Consider the following 14,832-nt stretch of genomic DNA (forward strand, 5'->3'; position numbering starts at 1 on the left):
ACAAAGGTCGGCTGTGAAAATCGGATGGCTGGAAGGAACCGCCAGGTACAAAACCCGTTTCTTCTTCTTCTTCTTCCAGGACTGCTGTAAAGAAAGGAGGGAGCTGGGCCACCCCACCTCTCAGAAATAGCTGAAGCAAACGTGGAAAGAAAGGCCTGCCTGCTTTTTCAAAGCCCTGAAAAGTAGCAGCTGTTGCCGAGCCTGACAGTTTAAGTTGGAAGACATGGAGGGGGGCTAAATATAACTCCTGTTGGAAGATCCTAGCCATATTTGAACATCTGGGGGTGGGGGAACTCTTCCTACCCAGGCTAAGCTATTCCGTGTCCCAAAAACTGCCCTCCATCCCTGCACTTGGTCATCCTTGGACAAAGAACCTCTTCATCCAGGTGGCGGCACAGTGGATTTGTGCGTGGAAATGAATTGTATCACAGCATTTAACAGGACACTTGCAGGAATGTTTCCCTTTGCAGACCCAAGAACTGCGCCCGCTCAGGATTAAGGATGTTTGCTCTTAGCCAGCAGCAGCTGCAGAGGGAGCTGTAGGCCAAAAACCTGGATGGGGTGGGCTGATTGCACAGAGAGGGCCCATCCCTGCTGCAGCGTGGGTCAGACCTGCTCTCCGAGGCTCAACCTCTGCCATTGGTGCGAGAAGCTGCTTGGTGTTATTGATATTCTTGTCTAAAAATGACCCTCTGGCTTCTGCCAGGAACCCGCCAGATTCCATGTCTCCTGCTGCAAGAAATAGAACGGGATGCAGCCTCGTGGCTAGCCTTGCTGGCTGCCAAGGAATTCCCAGCTATTCTCAAAGGGGGAGGAAGGGGACTGATGTTGTTATTTTACCTGGGATAGTTTGGCTGGTCACCCATTGCGCCCTTTGTCTTTAGAAGCATTCTGGAATGGTTGGGAGATATTCAGGCATATACAATTTACAGCCAGGCTGGAGTTGCAAAATGAATTTATCAAATACTAACCAATAATCTGAAGTGGTGGCAAACCTTAAGCATGCAAATGGCAGGATGGACTGTCAGAAACCTTTAAATGAAAACATACCAGACGTGGCTCAGTGGGTGGTGGGGCTAATTCAGCCGGAGGAGAGCAAGGTTTCACTCGGTTTTTCAATTCCAGCAGGAATTGAAGGATGCAAAACTGCAGGAGTGCCCTAAGTTGGCCATTTCTCAATAAACTATTCAGGCTTTCCTGAGAAAAGTATTGTGCAGTGTAGGGAACGGTGTTGATATCAACTGCCAAATTTCCTTTTCTTTTTTGCCCTCCTTGGAACATTGCATCTTGCTGCTGCTTCCCCCAGAGGGAAGGGTGGGGAGGCCTGTAGGTGTGAGTCCTTTGCCCCCAGCTCCCCCCCCCTCGCTTCGGACCTCACTGCCGCCTTACAAAAAATGGCCAGGCCTTCTGCCCCTCTTGACAAGCGGCAGAAGCGGAGGGCTACAGGATCCTTGGGTGCCCAGCTGGCCCTGGGGAGTGGCAGAGTTGGCCGCCTTCTTCCTCTCCGAGGCCACGAAGTGTCACCAAAGCCCAGCACTCAGCATTTGGGGAGGAGCAGGGGCAGAAAGGCTGATGCTGCCCCCCTTGGGGATGGAGACACACAAACATCCTTCAGGGACAGTGTGGGGCCTACAATGGGGGCATTGTTGGGTGGCCTTCTCTGCTGCGCCAGCACTGGTTACAAAGGGGGATTCAGGGCTCTCTGTCAGCAGCCCCCCAGCAGCGTCTTCTGGCTGCCTCTTGGCAAGAGCTCTTCCAGGGCTGGACGGGGCGGCTGCCCGAGTGGGGAGAGGGCCCGGGGGCGGGGGGCTTTCCCGCTTCCTTCTCCGGCCCAAAGGATCAGCAGGCGCGGCCCCTCCCCCAGCAGCTGTCTAGCCGGCCGGGCGAGAAGGGCCCCGGAAAGCAGGTCGCGGCCTCCGGAGGCAGCCGCCGAGGGGGCGGCCCGGCTTAGGCCGGAAGGGAAGCGGGGAGCGGTCCAGGGCCGCGTCCGAGGCAGGGGAGGTGAGGGGGAAGCTCGCCCGGCGGCAGCCCCGGCCTTTCCCGCCGCCCGCCAGGCCAAACTCCAGCGCGGCGCTTTTCTTCCCGCGGTGGCGCCGGTCGGAGGCGAGGTGGCGGGCGGAGGGAGCCGCTTCTCCGCCCGGCGCATTCCTGAGGCTTGAGTCACGCCCGGCCCGGCCCGACCCGCCTTCCGCGGGCCGCCCTTCGGTCTGCAGGCCGGCTGCGCCGTGGCCGGCCCTCCCCGCTGAATGGCCGCCCGGCCAGAGCTCCCTGGACGGCCCCGGCTGGAGTGGCGGGCAGCCCCAGCACCACGGTGAGTCCGGGCGGGGCGGGAGGGCAGCGCCGCGCCCCCAGGCCGCCTCGCCCCTTTTGCGGGGGGCGGCGGGCCTCCCCCTCCGGACGGGCTCCAAGGACTCGGCAGCTGCCGGCGGGCGCTCCGGCGGCGGGAGGGAGCCTGGGCGCCCGTGTCGGGGAGCCCGTCTGCCGGCGCGGTGGCGTCTGGGACGCGTCTAGCGGGGAGTCTCCGGCCCGTTTCTCCCTCCGAGCCGGCCGGAGGGAGGGCGGGCGGGCGGCGCCTGTTAGGCGGCCTTAGGGGCTTGCCTCGACCCAGCCGGCGGCCGCTGGCTGGTTCCGTGGGTCGCTTGGGAGCCGTCCCGGCTAGGCTGGGAAGTGCTGCGGCCTCCTCCCGGCCCCATGCGGAACTCTCACTTATCGGTCGCGGGGTGGGGCTTTCCAAGCACCTGCACAGCCGGAGCTTCCCTCGGTGGCGGCGGCGGCCGTTAGGGGGTCTTGGGCGCCCAGCGCTTCCGTCCCGAAGGCCCAGGAGCGGGTTCCCGCGACTGGGGGGAGTGTGTGATTTTCGTCCGTCACTGCCTGCGCCCTGGGCTTCCTTCCCAGGAGTTTCCCTCGGCTGGAAGTCTGGCTGGCGTCCAGGTGGCCGAGGGGATCTGCCTGATGGAGCTTAAGACCAAGGCAAAGGCAGGGAAACCGCCCAGAGCTGCCGGTACCGGTCATAGGAACCCCACAGCCAGGCCTGGAAGGAAGACGATTCTGCTCCGGGAGCATCCGGACCTGCCCCCTCTAGCCAACCGGCCAGGGAATTCTTTCAGCGAGGTCCTCCAGGGAGGCCATCACGCCCAGCTGGGCTGGACCGGAGGAAGAATTGCACAGCACAGACCGCCCCCCCCTCTCTCTTGGGTTTCCTCTTGTGGCATCCGGTGGGGCTGGGACCAGCAAGGGATGCTTTGCTCTGCTGGGGCTGGGCTGATGCTCCTCCTTGGAAGCTTCCCCCCCCTCCTTTTCTAAACGTAGCCCGCAGTTCCCAGAGCCTGCAAGGGGGAGGGGTGGGGAGGGGAGACTCTGCCTGCTGGTGCCTTGTCCTCCAGAGACTGACCGGGCATCATGGCAGCCTAGGGGCGGCGGCCAGTGCTTGGCAATGTCAGGGGGGGGAGGATGCTGAGGCTGCGCCTAGCCACCGGCCGTAGGAGAGAGAAGCAGGCAGAGGCCTCGTTTCCCAATGCCAGGAAGGTTTCTTACTTGGCCTCCCACCAGTAGTTCTGAGCAGGAGGGGTGGGAAGGCCGCCATGAGGCTAGAACCCCTGGAGAGAGGAGGAGAAAGGAGGGCCCAGCATCACAGCACTGTCCTGGAGGTTGCGGAGGCGAAGGTCAGGCGTGCCAGAGCCCCGAGGATTGGAGGGGAGCGGAAAGAAGGCAGGTTCCGCTTGGACAAGAGTCCGGGTGGGGAGGGCTCTGCTTGCTTTGGATTCCTGCCTTGAGCCTCCCGCTCAAGGCAGGGGGTGGGGGGGGGTGTCCTGCAGGGCCTTCTGGCGCCAAAAGGCCTCTAGTGGGATGGCTGGGCCAAGAACTGGAATTCTGCCCTCCTTTCTGGCTTTGTCCTCCAGCAGAGAGGAGTGCAGACTTCCGCTCCCGCACATCCCCACGCAGTGCTCTAGAAGTCTGCATTTCCAAACAAAAGGCAGAGAACAGCCTGTTCTTGCAAGGGGAAAGCCGGAGGTCCAGATGATGTGTGTGCGCACACGGGCTCTGCCTGGGGAGGGGCCTCCATGGATGACAAGGTCTCCACCCTTCTGTCTTCCTAGAAGGGAAGCCAGCTGCAAGGAGGAAAGGAGGGCCGCGTTGTTCTGGCGCCTCTCCCTTGGAGCCGTAACAAATGTGCTGCGGTGGCTCAGCTGCAGCCAGGCTCCTGCAGGCTCCCTGGAGAAGATCTGAAAGCCAGGAAGCTGTGGGAAGAATCTGAAGCCTCAACTGGATTTTCTGGTTCTGGCCAAAGTGGGAACTTCCCAGTGCTGAGGACTGTCTCATCCTGGGGCGGCTGCTGCTGCTCCTCCCCTGGAAGGAAGAGGGCGGCACCCCCCCAGCCCGGAGCCCCATTTAGGGCGGGCGGCTCCGTGAACCCCCAGGCCCATCAGAGTGTTGTGCGGAAGGGACTGGAGTGCAAATTCAGACCCATCTCATTGCGGTCTTTGCTTCCTACCGGGTTGGTTTCCCTCTTTGGCTGGTGCCTGTTTGCAGAGACCAGTCATAGGCCAACGGTTCCCACTAACTCCCAGCAGAGAAGGACAGCCGGGCAGAAGCAGCCTTCTCAACGTTTCCATCATCTGGGGCAGCAGGGGGGGGGGGGGGATGTAGGTCAGGCAGGCTGGCTGGGGAGCTCTAAGAGGGGGAGGAGACCCCCTCCCATCAGTGGGTGTGTGGAGCACGGGAGGGGTAACCCCAAAAGATCTGCAGGAAACCAGCATTGAGCCTTTTGTGGTTTCCATTCAGGGCTCTTTTCTGCCTTCGGCCATGCCCTGCCTGGCAGGAAATGTTGCCGTGGGTCAAGCAGCTGGAAAGGGGGAGGCTGAGGGTGCGGGGCAGGGAGGCCCTCCTGGCAGCAGATGTGGGTGTAGTGGGTGGCAGTGGGTGGCAAAGGGAGGCCCAGGGTGGCGGTAGGCAAAGCAGGGAAAAGACGTTTGGAGGCGGGGTGTGTGTGTGTGTGAGAACTTCTGCTATGGAGGAGCTGTGGAGTTGACCAGGGGAAGGGAGCTGGCTGGTTATGTGTGCCAAAAAACTCTTGGCCCAGCCCTCTCCTGCTTGCTGGAAGGGCCCCACTAGGACAGGACCCCTCCTCCTCCTCTCTCCTTCTCTAGAAGAGCTGGGCTGCTGTACTTGCTTCCTCCTCTTCCTGGGAAACTCCTGGCCTGGAAGAGGAGGGGGCTGTGGTGATGTCAGTGTGGGCAGCATGGCCCCCTTGCTGAGGGTCCTCTTTGTCCAGATGGGCCTCTTCAGCCTTGACCCCCCCCCGTAGCGTGCTATGCCCCAAAATACCTTTGTGGGAGACGGGGGTGAAGAGATGCTGCCCAGGGAACAAGAAGAGGCAGCAGAGCCCACAGCTGGAGAGCGGGAGGGGCGAGAGGCTGAGGAGGGTCCCTGGGGGCTAGGGGGCTGCGAAGGGGATGGCGGGAGAATCCCACTTCCAGGCCTGCAAAACCAATAAAGTGGACGGGGCTTAGTTGTTGTGTTTCCTGCCTGATCGATCTGTCGGATGAAGCTGACCGGTCGGCCCAAAGGACTCCACACAGACTTTGGGAGGCTTCTGGCCGCCAGGGGGGCTCGGAAGGGCTGGCGGTCTGCGCTGGTGTTGGGTCATTTTGCTAGATAGGCAAACCCAGTTTGGCTTCAAGCCAAGTGCAGCCGCCTCAGCCGCTCAATGCAGGCTTGTTTCCCAGAGCTCTTGGGAAGCCACGTGGCCCCACGCTCAGGCGGCTGGAAGGGGACAGGACGGGTCCCAGGCTAGGCCTCCCAGTGGAGGGGCAGGGGAGCCCGTGCTGGTGGCCACAAGCAGGCTTGCCTGGGCGCTTGGTGTGCCCATAAACTCTGCCCCCTGCAGGCTGGGCTTCTGAAGAGGGAAGATGAGCTCCAGCAGCTTGCAGAGGAAGAAGCCGCCTTGGCTGAAACTGGACATTCCGGCTGTCCCGTTCTTGGCTGCAGCAGAGGAACCAGCCGCGCTGCAGGTACCCGGCTGGCCTCCGCTCTGCCTTTCCGCCACGCCTGGCTCTCCAGCTGCTCCTCCTCCCCAAAGGCTGGTCTTCCGTAGGGTTGGGGAATTCCTTGGGGGGGGCCTGCATGGAAATCGGCTGAGGGGCGCCCCATCCTGGAGCCTCCACGGGGGAGGGATGGGAGGGCCTCTCTGGCCTCAGCGGTGGCCCTCTGCCCTCGCCTGCCAGTGCTGTGATGCCCAGGAAACGGTTCCTTTGCAGCCCTTGAAGCGCCAGGCCTTCCTCCGGAGCGTCAGCATGCCTGCCGACAACAGCCTCTTCCCTGCCGCCTACAGCGAGGCACGGAGACCCGTCCTGCAGCGACAGACGTCCATCACCCAGACCATCTGGAGGTAAGCCAAGCCTTGGCACAGTTCTGGACACCTGGACCGGGTCCCTGCCGAGGCCCCGCTGGCAGCTGGATTTGCCACATGTCCTCCCTGCCCTGCTGGGGGGCAGCTTTTCTCTGCCGCTGCATTTCCTGGCAATGAATGCGTTCTGGAGAGGGAAGGGGCTCCACGGCTCTTCTTCTACTCAGCAGCTCATCTGAAGGGGGGGGGGCAGGAGCCGGAGAGTTGTGCCCAAGAAGGGCTGCATGGTCTTCCGGTTCTTGCAAAAAGGATGGGGCACCTTCGCCCCCCCCCCTCCCCCGGTGCCTCTGCCCAAACCCTGGAAATCCAAGAAAGCATCCGGAGACAGTGTCCCTGAGCAGCAAGGGAGTGTGTGACCCAGAGGACGAAAGGCTGGGAAGGGGCACCTCGCCCACCGGCCAGCTCCGATGCCCCCAGCCCTCCAGTGGCCCCTATGGGTGGCCTGAGCTGGGTGTTGATGCAACGGAACCCGGCCAAGTGGGACATGGCTTATGTGCCAGGGATTCTCTCCAGCCCACATCTTGCCTAGCTGTCACCAGCTGGTAGAGTCAGTTGTTCTAGCCGAGCCAAGTGGCACCGGAGCCCCCTTCCTCCCCCCTCCCCTCTTCAGGACTCTCTCCTTTGCAGCAGGCAGGCGCACTTTGGGAGGACACAGACCCTGCCCATTCGGGGGCACCAGGTGGGCAGGAGGCCCCTGAGAAAGCGCCAGTCACTGCCCAGAACACTGTTCAGGTACCAGTGACTGCATGCGTGTGAGCTGCATGCGAGTCCTGGCAGCAGAGCTGCTCCAGTTGCCAGCAAGCAGCCTGTGAGACACGGACACCCCCCCACCCCCCCCAGAACCTGGCTGTTCCCTCCTGCTGCCCCTCAGTCCAGCTGGGCCAAGTCCTGTGGTGAGCCTGTCCCCGGCCCACGAGTGCCTGTCCCCACCACAGGCAGGGAATTCTGCCGGAGGACGAGGGCTCCCTCCTGACACTGCCCTGCAGGGGCTGCTAACAACTCCTGAAGCTCCGCGGCTCCCCTCCCGCTGGCAGCCCCCCCCTGCTCCCCCCCACCCCCGCCTTGGCCACTGACTCTGGGCCCAGAGGGTTTGGGGGACGAGGGAGGAATGACGGTGGCTGGAAGGCCTTGTGGCTTCAGCAAGGTCTCCTCCTGGCCCTCCACTCTCTCCTCAGGGGCACCGCAGACTGGTTTGGCGTCAGCAAGGAGAGCGATGCCACCCAGAAGTGGCAACGGAAGAGCCTGCGCCACTGCAGCCTGCGCTACGGAAAGCTGAAGCCCCAGGCCCTCCGCGAAATGGACCTCCCAAGCCAGGACAATATCTCCCTGGCCAGCGCGGAGACCCCCCCACCGCTCTATCTGCCCCCTTGCCCACCTGGCATGCAGAGAGTAGGTAGCCTCGGGTCCCATGACCCCCCTCCCCTCCCCCCCCCAGGCTGACTTTCTTGGAAGAGGAAGGGCCCCTCCCTACAAGGGTGGCAAGAGGGTTAAAGGGAACGGCAGGTGCTGAACGGGAAGCACCTTCCCCTGGCCTCCCCCCCCCCCATCCTCCCCGTGGGACCCGGCTGAAGCCCAGCTGGTGGAGGGGCTTCCCGTGGCTGCTGCTGCCCTCAGGGCTCTTTCCTTCTCTCTGCTGCCAGATAATCGACCCCCTGGCGCGTGGACGGGCCTTCCGAGTGGCGGAGGATTGTGATGGCTGCAGTGTGCCCGCCACCCCAGCCACGCCCGGAGCAGCCTCGCTGTGCTCTTTCACCAGCTCTCGCTCTGGCTTTGGCCGCTGGCCTCGGCGGCGGAAAAGGGAGTCAGTGGCCAAGATGAGCTTCCGAGCAGCTGCAGCGCTAGTGAAGGTGAGGGGCTGGGAGGGAGGGAGGGAGGGAGGGAGGGAGATCTCACCCAGGGGGGGGGGGCATGTGCCGTCTCACTAGCACACCTCGGGGCTCCTGCCTCCACACACCCACGGAGGCCCGCGCTTGCAGCCTTCCCCACATTCTGCACGCATGGTCTGGTCCGCGGCTGTGGCCGGTCTCTTGCGCCGGGGCTGGCAACAGCCCTCCGTCTGAGAATAAGCAAGAGGAACAGACCGGAATCAACCCACAGCTGGCAGAAGTATCTGACTTCTAATTACTTTTTGGAAGCCTGGTGGCCAGGTGGGGCCTCTGTCCTTGGTCCAGCGGAGCAGGAGGAAAAGGCCTGCCGGGATCCTTAGGCCCTGCAGGGCTTGAAGGCCCACCCCCTAGCCCCTTCCGCCGTGCAGCTGGAGAGTGGCCAGCGTGTCCTGGATGGATGGTGGCTGCTTAGGGACGGCAGGTGCTCCCCGTCTCTTGAACCCGTCTCTGTGCCAGGGCCGTTCCACGAGAGAGGGTACCCTGCGCAGGACACGGCAGCGCAGCTTCACTCCGGCCAGCTTCCTGGAGGAGGATTTCACCACCACGGAGTTCCCGGATGAGCTGGACACCTCCTTCTTCGCCAGGGTAGGAGTTGGACCGCAGAGGAGGGGGAGGGGAAGGAACTGCTGGGGGCCCCGGCAGCTGTTGACAGCTGGGCCTCCCCTCCTTTGCTTAGGAAGGGGTCCTGCCGGAAGAGCCCTCCACGTATCCCGACGAGGTTTTTGAGTCTCCCTCGGAAGCAGCCCTGAGGGTCCCCGAGGCAAAGACTCTGCAGGCTCAGCCGGCCCTCACAGGGGGGGCTCTGGACCGGAGCGAGCTAGAGAGAAGCCACCTGCTCTTGTGAGTGTTGCAGGGGACGCACAGAGGCAGACAGACCCAAGCAGGAGTCCTCGGGGGGAAGGACTGCAGTTGCCCTGCGCCCAGATTCCTCTGATGTCTGCCAGAAGCTGCAGCCCTTTGGACGGGGGACGTACAGTTGGGAAAGCGGGGGGGGGGGGGGGGTCCTAAAAGAAGGCAAGGCGGGTGTTCCAGGGTCCCAACCCTTCCGGGGCTGACCTGGATCCATCCATTCCATCCGCGATTCAGGGTCTGGCATGACCCGGAAACCATGCACTCAGACGCCAGGGAAAGCGGGCGGGCATGCCACAATTAAGCGCACCGCCTGGGGATGTGGTCCAAGATTCCAGGGCTTAATTCCTCTCTTTGCCCCCCCCCTGTCTTCCAGCCCCCTGGAGCGTGGCTGGCGGAAACAGAAAGAGGGGGCTTCCGTGCAACCGAAGGTCCGTTTGCGGCAAGAGGTGGTCAGCCTGGGCCTCCAGCGGCGTGGCCAGCGCATCACCGTCCCTGTCCACAAATTCTTTTCCAAAGAGAAGCGCCCCTACGGATTAGGCATGGTGGGCCGGCTGACCAACCGGACGTACCGCAAGCGCATCGATAGCTTTGTGAAGCGGCAGATTGAGGACATGGATGACCACCGGTGGGTGGAGGCCCGGGTGCCTGGGGGGGGAGGGGGGGAGCAGCCGATTGTGGCCTGACGGCCCCCGTCACCCTCTGCTCTGCACAGGCCGTTCTTCACCTACTGGGTCACCTTCGTGCATTCACTCATTACCATCCTGGCGGTGTCCATCTACGGGATTGCTCCGGTGGGGTTTTCGCAGCACGAGACAGTGGACTCGGTGAGCGGCAGCATCCGAGGTCTCCCTTCTCTCCTAGTGGACCTGACCCCCCCCTCTTCTGCTCCTGGAGGGGCTGGAGGTGGGCACTCTTCCCATCTCCCCTCTGCTCAGTGGGTCTTTTCACTGGTAGGTCCTGAAGAACCGGGGGATATACGAGAACGTGAAATACGTCCAGCAAGAGAATTTCTGGATCGGGCCCAGCTCGGTGAGTGCTGGCCTCCGCCCGCCTCGTCCCCCCCGTGGCTCAGCCTCGCCCTGGCCAAAGCCTCCCCTGGGAGTCGGTCTCCCCGTGGGCCTCAGCTGGGACTCTGCCGCCTTTCAGGAAGCTCTCATCCACCTGGGAGCAAAGTTCGCCCCCTGCATGCGCCAGGACCAGCAGGTGCAGAGCTTCATCAGCGCCGCCCGGGAGAAGGAGAAACACTCGGCCTGCTGTGTGCGCAACGACAAATCGGGCTGTGTGCAGACGGCCGAAGAGGAGTGCTCCGTAAGCTCCCGGCCTCCTCCCTCCCACCCGCCCGTCCCCTGCCTTTGTGGGGGCGCCCCTTGGGGACCCTGCTCCCACCCACCTTTGCCCCTCTGATTTGCAGTCCACTTTGGCCGTGTGGGTGAAGTGGCCAAGTCACCCCAGCACCCCCTTGCTGGCTGGGGGCAAGAGGAAGTTTGGCTCCGTGTGCCACCAAGACCCCAGGTAGGTTGGGGGGGCCACGTGTGTGGGGCTGCAGCTCTTGGCAGGGCGCAGGGCCTGCTGTTGCGTCCAACACATGAAAGTTGCCCAGGACTTCTCCCTCCACAGGGTGTGTGAGCAGCCGGCATCCATGGACCCTCACGAGTGGCCCGATGATATCACCAAGTGGCCTGTAGGTTTCCGGAGGACGAGGGAGCAGGGACTGACTCTGCCTGCACCTGGAGTGAGGGGGTGGAGAAGGCTTTTGGGGGGGGGGCTTCTTTTGAGGGACCAGGAGCGAGGCCTCCCCATCTCCTTCCAGATCTGCACCAACAACAGTGCTGGGAACCACACCAACCACCTGCACATGGACTGTGTGATCACCGGGCGGCCCTGCTGTATCGGCACCAAGGGAAGGTAGGGTGGGGGGGCCATTCCGTTCCGCTGGGAAGATGCCCTGGACCAGCCCTTCTGGGACGGGGGGCTCAGTTGCCCCAGGCTTTGGCTCCTTCTCATTAGCCTGTGCCTCTGCTGGCATCCTCCCCACTTTGGCTGGGCTTAACTTCCAGGCATCTGGTTCCCTCCTCCCAGGTGTGAGATCACCTCACGGGAATACTGCACCTTCATGCACGGTTACTTCCACGAAGAGGCCACGCTCTGCTCCCAGGTACCCCCCCCACCCTCCTCCCGGCCGGCTCCAGCAGGCAGGCGGCCACCTCTGACCTGGCTGCTCCTCTGCCTTGCCAGGTGCACTGCATGGACGACGTCTGCGGCCTCCTCCCCTTCCTCAACCCCGAGGTGCCAGATCAGGTCTACCGCCTGTGGCTGTCGCTGTTCCTTCATGCCGGGTAAGGCCGGCCCAGGGCCACAAGCTCCGTTCCCTGGGAACCGAAGTCCCCGTCCCACGTGGTCACCGCTCTTTTCCCCTGCCGGTTAGGATCCTGCACTGCCTCGTATCCGTCTGCTTCCAGATGACCATCCTGCGTGACTTGGAGAAGCTGGCTGGCTGGCACCGCATTTCCCTGATCTACCTGTTCAGCGGCATCACGGGCAACCTAGCCAGCGCGATCTTCCTCCCCTACCGGGCCGAGGTGGGTCTCGCTAGCAGCTCCTTCCCAAGCAAAGCGTCTCCTAGCTGAGGACCAGGTCTTGGGACAGCTCACTTGGGCAACATTCAGATTGTTGGGGGCAGGAGGCCGACTCTGTAAACCGCTCAGAAAGGGCTGCAAAAGCAGAAGTCGAAGGGCTGTTGCTACCCTCCGGGCAAGGCTGGATCAAAGCAGACGGGGTTGGGGGGGCAGAACCCCGTTGAGACTCCTGGGCGTTTCCTGCCTCCCTTTGGGTCTTATCTTGGCACGCCTTGCAAATGTTCACTGACGAGTTGAGGTGCTCCCCCTCCCCATTGGCAGCCCCTCCCCCCGGGCGGTTCACGGGAGCGGCTGGCAGGAGAAGCCTTGACCCGGTTTGAGTGGGGCCTACCCTGCCCGACCAGCTTTCCCTGCAGGGCAGGTGTCTAACGGCTACCCCCTATGCAGGTTGGCCCAGCAGGCTCCAGTTTGGCATCTTGGCCTGCCTCTTTGTGGAGCTCTTCCAGAGTTGGCAGATCCTGGCTAGGCCCTGGAGGGCCTTCTTCAAACTGCTGGCGATTGTGCTGTTCCTGTTTGCCTTCGGCCTCCTCCCCTGGATAGACAACTTTGCTCACATCTGTGGCTTTATCAGTGGCCTCTTCCTGTCCTTCGCCTTCCTCCCGTACATCAGCTTTGGCAAATTCGACCTGTACCGGAAGCGGTGTCAGATCATCGTTTTCCAGTCGGTCTTTGTGGGGCTCCTCTCTGGACTGGTGGTGCTGTTTTACTTCTATCCCATCCGCTGCCAGTGGTGCGAGCTCCTCACCTGCCTTCCCTTCACCGACAAGTTCTGCGAAAAGTATGAGCTGGATGCGCAGCTCCACTGAGCAGGGGGGGGGGGAGGGAGGGAGGGGGGGCGCAGTCACCGGCGGCCTTGGGCAAAGCTGGCCTGGTGCTACTTGCCAGCCTGGTGCTACTTGCCAGAATGCCAGCTGTCTTAAGATCCCTGCTTCTCCCGTGCTGCCTTATCTTGGCGACTGGAACTTTTTCAGCACACAGAAAGTTGGTGCCTTGTTCAATTTTACTGAACCTTTTCTGCTGCCATGTTTTTATTATGCTAGTTTCAAAGCGACCCTTTTCATGAGGTTTGTTCATTGTTACCCTGGTGGTGATTAAAAGTGAGGGTAGCGTTTTAGCTACATTTCCACTAAGTTTTGGAGTGTGTATCTGTGCCAAAATTGAGATTGCTGATCAAGTGCCTCTCAAAGGAAGGAGCTGTTCTTCATTCAGTGTCGATTCCATTTCTAACGTACAAACACTGAACTTGGATGAATTCTAACATTTAAAATGAAAGACTGCCTGTCTTGGATTCAACAGCTGACTTTAGTGCCCTGTAAAAATACGTTTTTAACCATTTAGTCCTGTCTCATTATTGGCAACTTTATAGGCAAGTATCAAGCACAGCGTCTCTCCTGTAAAAAATAGAATGGCTTATATTTTGTTGGAATGTGTAGCTGTATGCAGAGGGAGCAGCTGTAACCAGTGTAGATGTTAGATCATCGCGAAGAAAATCTCCATGGTCAATATAAGAGTTGACAATCACACGATGTCCTGAAATCAATCAAGTACAAAGAAAAATGATAACCGCTGGTATCAGTTGTAGGCTCACATTCTGATGCTACACGCTTTGCACCTGAGTGCAGAGGAAGTGTGTGTGGGTGTGTGTGTGCGCGAGAGAGTGAATTGGATGGATGGTAAATTAATAGAAAAAACTTTCAGTGTACTTTATTATAATTTAAGAAATTTTAATGTTACTGGCTGGCTATTACTTGCTTCAGGTTCATTTGATATTTTCGTATTCAGAAAAAGATCCAGCACTTTTTCAAATGTAGATTCTTGTCATTGTTTAAAAAAAAATAATGGGCCACTGTTCCAGATGAGCAGAATTGTGCACCAATGCCCGGGGGGGGGGGGGGGTGGTTCTCTGAAGCAAAGCCGATCTGAAGCGGCTCCTCCTCTCCGGAGCCTTTTAAAGAGGTTCCCAAAGGGCAGCAGGAGGGTTGCCTCTCAATGAGAAAAGCTTCCCAATGGACCCCAAAGACCCCCTCAAAATCAGGCCACTTTGGAAAGATGGAGGTGGGCAACAGCTTCTCCAGGCCAGCTGCCGAGGCTTTGGGGCAACGAGGAATCCTGCCCGGAAGCCCCAGCAGGAGTCGGGATCCAGAGCCACATGGCCAGGCTAGGCCGGCAGCGGCCAAAGGAAGGGACGAGAAGCCGGACTTGCCTGGGACTTCATTGCCGGAGCTTTTTCACAAAACTGACCTCATCCCGGTTGCGAATCCCGTACCTAGAGAGGGCGGAGGCAGGCGAAGGGGTCACCCGGGGGCCAGAAGAGTGCCGATGGTGGCGGCAAGCCCACCTGCACCTTCCCCGGACAGCCTCCCGCCCAGCCTCAGCCCGCCACTCACTCCCGCAGCTTCTTGCGGTCGTCGGCCAGCTTTTCTCCACCGAAGGTCAGGCTGTAGGTCCTCCAGACGTGCCTCCTGCGGGGGGGGGGGGCAGCAAGGCGGCGATGAGCGGGGCCTCCCCAGCCCCCACCCGCAGCCCGGCTGCAGCCCAGGCCCCACCCTCACCAGCTGATGTGCCTGGCGCCGCTCTGGCGCTCCTGCCGCAGCTGCACGAACCTCCGCAGCGCCTTCTTCAGCTCCAGGACGCTCGCGCTCTGCACCACCACCACGGCTGCGGGGAGAGGAGCGGTTAAGACGGCGGCCGCAAGGGGGCGCCCCTCCCCTCGCTGCCCGCCACTTACGCATGGGTGCCTCGGGGGCGTCCACTCTGCGCACGCGCACCGTCATCGCCTGGCCGTACTCGAGCGCCACCTGCGAGCAGATCTCTTCGGGGGTCACCTGCAGGGCACAACACGTACACGCCGCCTGAGACGCCGCCCGCGGCGTCCCACGCCCGCCCGCCAGTCCCCGCGGCCACTAACCTGCTCCGGGAGGTCGCAGAGGAGCGGGTCCCTGACGAGTCGCGCCAGGCCGGCCTGCCAGCGGTCCACCGCCTCCGCGTGCGCCTCCTCCTCCTCCTCCATCATCGCCGCGGCCGGAACCGGAAGTGGCGTCTACCTCGCAGG

The 14,832-nt window shown here is 61.6% G+C and overlaps 2 protein-coding genes across 9 annotated transcripts; one reads left to right on the forward strand and one right to left on the reverse strand.

Annotated features, from left to right (window-relative positions):
• The first annotated feature begins 1,422 nt into the window (after positions 1-1,422).
• Positions 1,423-12,605, forward strand: RHBDF1 (rhomboid 5 homolog 1). 4 transcript variants are annotated; one of them, XM_087728972.1, is made up of 19 exons: positions 1,423-2,311; positions 5,888-6,011; positions 6,258-6,388; positions 7,034-7,138; positions 7,582-7,795; positions 8,047-8,253; positions 8,749-8,877; positions 8,969-9,132; positions 9,518-9,769; positions 9,857-9,968; positions 10,099-10,173; positions 10,291-10,452; positions 10,556-10,656; positions 10,762-10,825; positions 10,955-11,049; positions 11,224-11,299; positions 11,380-11,480; positions 11,570-11,727; positions 12,168-12,605. In XM_087728972.1, exons 2-19 carry the CDS (start codon positions 5,910-5,912, stop codon positions 12,584-12,586), a joined length of 2,667 nt encoding a protein of 888 aa, XP_087585098.1. In that variant the 5' UTR covers positions 1,423-2,311; positions 5,888-5,909; the 3' UTR covers positions 12,587-12,605. The 4 variants fall into 4 exon arrangements, with proteins under 4 accessions (XP_087585098.1, XP_087585099.1, XP_087585097.1 ...); XM_087728971.1 differs by having other exon boundaries at positions 1,425-2,311; positions 11,570-11,723; positions 12,168-12,466; XM_087728973.1 differs by lacking the exon at positions 7,034-7,138 and having other exon boundaries at positions 1,424-2,311.
• Positions 12,606-13,480: 875 nt separating this feature from the next.
• SNRNP25 (small nuclear ribonucleoprotein U11/U12 subunit 25) lies at positions 13,481-14,829 on the reverse strand. 5 transcript variants are annotated; one of them, XM_087728865.1, is made up of 6 exons: positions 14,689-14,829; positions 14,509-14,605; positions 14,333-14,438; positions 14,168-14,242; positions 13,986-14,046; positions 13,481-13,945 (listed from the first exon to the last, which is right to left on the reverse strand). In XM_087728865.1, exons 1-5 carry the CDS (start codon positions 14,791-14,793, stop codon positions 13,992-13,994), a joined length of 438 nt encoding a protein of 145 aa, XP_087584991.1. In that variant the 5' UTR covers positions 14,794-14,829; the 3' UTR covers positions 13,481-13,945; positions 13,986-13,991. The 5 variants fall into 5 exon arrangements, with proteins under 5 accessions (XP_087584991.1, XP_087584992.1, XP_087584994.1 ...); XM_087728866.1 differs by having other exon boundaries at positions 13,481-14,046; positions 14,384-14,438; XM_087728868.1 differs by lacking the exon at positions 14,168-14,242.
• Between the last annotated feature and the right edge of the window lie 3 nt (positions 14,830-14,832).

Source organism: Thamnophis sirtalis, unplaced genomic scaffold (assembly GCF_051295495.1).
Source record: "Thamnophis sirtalis isolate CommonGarterSnake01/CBP01778 unplaced genomic scaffold, rThaSir2_p1.2 scaffold_14, whole genome shotgun sequence".
Taxonomy (NCBI): Eukaryota; Metazoa; Chordata; class Lepidosauria; order Squamata; family Natricidae; genus Thamnophis; species Thamnophis sirtalis.

Excerpts from the sequence above, each read along its gene's own strand:
- RHBDF1 (XM_087728972.1), top strand. The coding sequence starts at position 5,910 with ATGAGCTCCAGCAGCTTGCAGAGGAAGAAGCCGCCTTGGCTGAAACTG. Across the intron at positions 7,796-8,046 it reads GCCCACCTGGCATGCAGAGA|ATAATCGACCCCCTGGCGCG; the intron begins GTAGGTAGCCTC and ends CTCTGCTGCCAG. Across the intron at positions 10,826-10,954 it reads ATGATATCACCAAGTGGCCT|ATCTGCACCAACAACAGTGC; the intron begins GTAGGTTTCCGG and ends ATCTCCTTCCAG.
- SNRNP25 (XM_087728865.1), bottom strand. The coding sequence starts at position 14,793 with ATGATGGAGGAGGAGGAGGAGGCGCACGCGGAGGCGGTGGACCGCTGG. Across the intron at positions 14,243-14,332 it reads GGCGCCAGGCACATCAGCTG|GAGGCACGTCTGGAGGACCT; the intron begins GTGAGGGTGGGG and ends CCCCCCCCGCAG. Across the intron at positions 14,047-14,167 it reads GACCGCAAGAAGCTGCGGGA|GTACGGGATTCGCAACCGGG; the intron begins GTGAGTGGCGGG and ends CGCCCTCTCTAG.